This window comes from Scomber japonicus, chromosome 5, assembly GCF_027409825.1.
Source record: "Scomber japonicus isolate fScoJap1 chromosome 5, fScoJap1.pri, whole genome shotgun sequence".
Taxonomy (NCBI): domain Eukaryota; kingdom Metazoa; phylum Chordata; class Actinopteri; order Scombriformes; family Scombridae; genus Scomber; species Scomber japonicus.
Genome location: NC_070582.1, coordinates 26,432,867 through 26,436,464, shown reverse-complemented (window position 1 = coordinate 26,436,464; position 3,598 = coordinate 26,432,867). Strand labels below are relative to the sequence as shown.

The window sequence follows — 3,598 nt, the reverse complement described above, 5'->3', positions numbered from 1 at the left end:
AGTATGTTGGCAGTTGGTTGTAAAGAAGATAGTATGTTAAAGTGTCCATGCTTGACCTTTATATATATCACAGTTTGGCTGTTATAAGTTTGTAAGAGATTAATGTGAAAACAAAAGCTTCACACTTCATTCCACATTACAAAATGTAAAAAGAATCACTATAGGATACATGTAAATGTCTCACTAGTTTGCTGTTCTCAGCTGCATATATTTGACAAGTTTGACACAGAGTTATATCATAGTTATTTATTTTTCTTCCAGTATTGCATATATGAATGAATCTTATGAAATGATTAAGAACAAGGGTCCACATGATTAATCACAAAGTGGTTAACACCATAATTGCATAAAAATTACAAAATGCAAAGCTGTTTGAGAAAAAAGATGTTGAAGATGTGAAATATAGATTGCTGAAGTCAGACAGAGCTCTATCATGACTGGAAGCTGATTGGTCAGAGATGTTTGCTCATTCAGGTTTGATGGCTTGCTGTCTTCTGAAAGCTGCCTTTGCCCAGCGCACATCCTGGCTCACGCACATGTCCTTTCCATTGGCAGCACTGATCCTGCAGAAGAATCAGGAACGTCAGAGTTAGAACTGGAAAATCTTATCTGGCATCATATTCAAAGATTTTGCAGCTAACAAAGGATTTAATGTGATACTATTTATGATACATTTACTTATTTTCTGCATACCGCCTGGTTTTGCTCACACAGGAACTGGATAATATGACCATTATACTTTGGAAAGAAACAATCTGTTTAACTGTGGACATAAACGAGTGTAGCAGAGACTTACACAAATGCCTTGTTGCGACATCTTGAATCAGTCTTGACGATGGAGAGAATTTCCTTCCGCGGTATTGCTCCCAGAAAGAATTTAAAGCAACACAGTTCAGGTGTTATTTCATTCACTGCATGAGCTGTAATGGAAAAGGGGGGGGGGGGGGGGGGGGGGGGGGGGTGTTATTTAGTGCTACATAGTCATTCAGTGGCCTCATGATTCTTAAGTCTTCATTTTAGTTACAACTGGAATTTCAGTAAAGTAAATTTAATTGTCAAATTTTCTGTCATAAAACACTGAAATGCTGTGAAGTTTTATCAAAACATTTATATTATATTATATTTTTTCTAAGAAGCTTAGAGTTTTAGAAATCTGGATTTAACTTTTTACTATCAAAAACAGTCATGTTGGGCATTTTATAGGCTGAGTCCAATAGTTTTAGAATGAGTGTATTCAATTGTAATTACTTTTAGGCCATGAATCAAACCATAATAAACAATTAACTAACATCATAAATCTGAAAAAACCCAAATAGTTTTTCGGAGGAGGATGTTGATGTACGCAGAGAGAATTGGACTCATGACCTATGACCCTACTTTTTTCCAAACTATGAAGTACTAAAATTAAACTTATTTTTAAATGACTAGAAATTGCTTCATCTAGAAATTCAGCTTTTAATGTCATTTCTGTCCTATAAGAAAGTTGACAGACTTACGCATGGCAGTGCAGTAAACAGTGAGCAGCAGCAGCAGTCCCACTGTAAAGGTAAGAGTCTTCATGGTGTCTTCAAGATAGATCTCACTGTCTGGAGTGATTTGTTCTGATGACTGCAGTTCTTATCTGCAATCTTGTGCTTATAAGGAGAACAGGGTTGGCTGTCACATTCATGATTCCTTGTGGGCGCGGTTAAAATGATTTTTCTTGTGTATGTGTTGGGTTATTGTATTTCAGTGAAACTAAACATTTTTAATACATTTTTTATTTTTTGTCCATTAAAACAACACAGGGACAACCAATTCCAGTGTGTTACTACCAACCCCACAATGGGGACGGTTGTCACAAATGCACAAAACATCTTTGACAGTCCATATCTTTTGAACAGAATCAGCTGAAGGAGAGTAAAAACACTCTGTTCCTACCTGACACTTGAGGCTTCCATTACAAGTTAAAAGGGAATCTATTCAGTGGTTTATGGGGAATTCAAGGGAAACTGTTGTCCCCTACATAACAATTCTAACATTATTAACCTACTGGGTGACAGGAAGGACTCCCACCACAAGCATGATAAAAATCAAGCACTGAGCAACCCTTACTCACAGCAGACATCCTCACATGGAACAGCACGTGCTGATACTGCTGTGAAAAAAAAGTCCTATTTCCTTTTTGATTGTTTGATAATAGTAAAATGCATTTAAAAATGAAGACTAAACTGCAGTAAAGAACCAGAAAAGGCCATTTGTGTCTCAAATGACATAGGTCCATAAGCACACTTCTGTGTAGCTTATCATGATACAGGTTGATGGTCTACCTGCTGGACATTGCTGCCTGACGCACCTCCTCCGGTGCCTTTTCTGCAGGTGTGCTCCTAAGAACACCTCTGAGGGCCTAAGCGGGTCATCAGCTGGGGACCACAAGTCATGGATGTTTCGCTCTTTTAACCCCAGTACATCTCCTGGTGGCGGAGCAATGGCAGAGATCTCTCCCTGCCACCCTCTGCTGATGCCCTAGGTGTTGTTCGGCCCCCAACTCCTATGCTTCCTCCTTAGCCACAGCCAGAAGCTGCCTCTCTCCGCCTCCTCAGCCAGTTCTTTGATGGCTTTCCGATGTTCCCCTCCTATGCATCCCATGTCACGGAGTAGGCGAGCAGTTGAGGAGCCGACAAACCCCCCGACACCCCACTTCGACAGGACACGTGATGGCCTCCCAGCCCGCCTCTCTGCACTCCGCTGCCAGGTCAGCATACTTGGACCGCTTCCGCTCATTGGCAGCCTCTATACCCTCCTCCCACGGGACAGTGAGCTCCACCAGCAGAACCGTCCAGCGAGCCTCTGACCACATAACTAGGTCCGGCCGGAGCGATGTTTCAACAATCTCCCTGGGGAACTGGAGCTGTTGGGGGGTTGATTTTCTCTCCAGCCCTCGCGAACAGGATGAGATGTCTCACTGGAGCGGAAGGTCTGCTGTTTGCCTCCTGTCTGCACGACTCTGCCACCTCTGCCAGTTTCCTCAGCACAAAATCGTGTTGCCAACTGTATCGGCCTTGGGACAACGCTGTCTTGCAGCCCGACAGGATGTGCTGGAGGCTAGCATTGACCTTGTCACACAGGAGACAGGTCTCTTCAGCACCCAATCATTGCTGGAGGTTTCGGGGACAAGGTAGGGTGTCGTATGTGGCTCTGATCAGGAAACTGAGCCTCGCCTGGGGGATCTTCCACAGGTCAGACCAGGACATGAGCCTGTCTGAGTCCTTCCCATGACGTCCAACCTCCCTGCCGGCTCTGAGACACCGCCTTGATGTTGAGACATTCCTGCTCAGTCCTTGCCACTTCTGCCACCACCATGGCCTTCCGCTCTTCCTTGGAGGCCTTCGACCAGAACAAGGGGGTCTCGCCCCTCCCAAGGCCTGCTCGACCCTCCTGGACTCTTCCTGGGCTTTCCACTTCCTTCCCGTTCTTACCTGGGTGCCCGCTGCTCTCACCAGCTAGTCAGAGGATTCCCTCAGCTCCAGCACCATCCAAGCCTTCTCCTGCTAGTATCCCAAGCTGATTGATCGCAGTGGCAATTGCAGCATGGTCTTGCCGAAAATCTGAGAGGCAT

At 44.2% G+C, this 3,598-nt stretch overlaps 1 protein-coding gene across 1 annotated transcript; it reads right to left on the bottom strand.

The window, feature by feature from the left end:
• Nucleotides 1-260: 260 nt before the first annotated feature.
• On the bottom strand, nt 261-1,596 carry LOC128358387 (C-C motif chemokine 4-like). Its single transcript, XM_053318639.1, has 3 exons — nt 1,497-1,596; nt 797-920; nt 261-563 (listed from the first exon to the last, which is right to left on the bottom strand). Exons 1-3 carry the CDS (start codon nt 1,558-1,560, stop codon nt 467-469), a joined length of 285 nt encoding a protein of 94 aa, XP_053174614.1. The 5' UTR covers nt 1,561-1,596; the 3' UTR covers nt 261-466.
• Nucleotides 1,597-3,598: the final 2,002 nt, after the last annotated feature.

Bases quoted from the DNA above. Each gene is read 5' to 3' on its own strand.
- LOC128358387 (XM_053318639.1), bottom strand. From the start codon at position 1,560: ATGAAGACTCTTACCTTTACAGTGGGACTGCTGCTGCTGCTCACTGTT. The intron at 921-1,496 runs GTAAGTCTGTCA...TTTCCATTACAG, and splicing joins TGTTTACTGCACTGCCATGC to CTCATGCAGTGAATGAAATA. The intron at 564-796 runs GTAAGTCTCTGC...ATTCTTCTGCAG, and splicing joins TGTCGCAACAAGGCATTTGT to GATCAGTGCTGCCAATGGAA.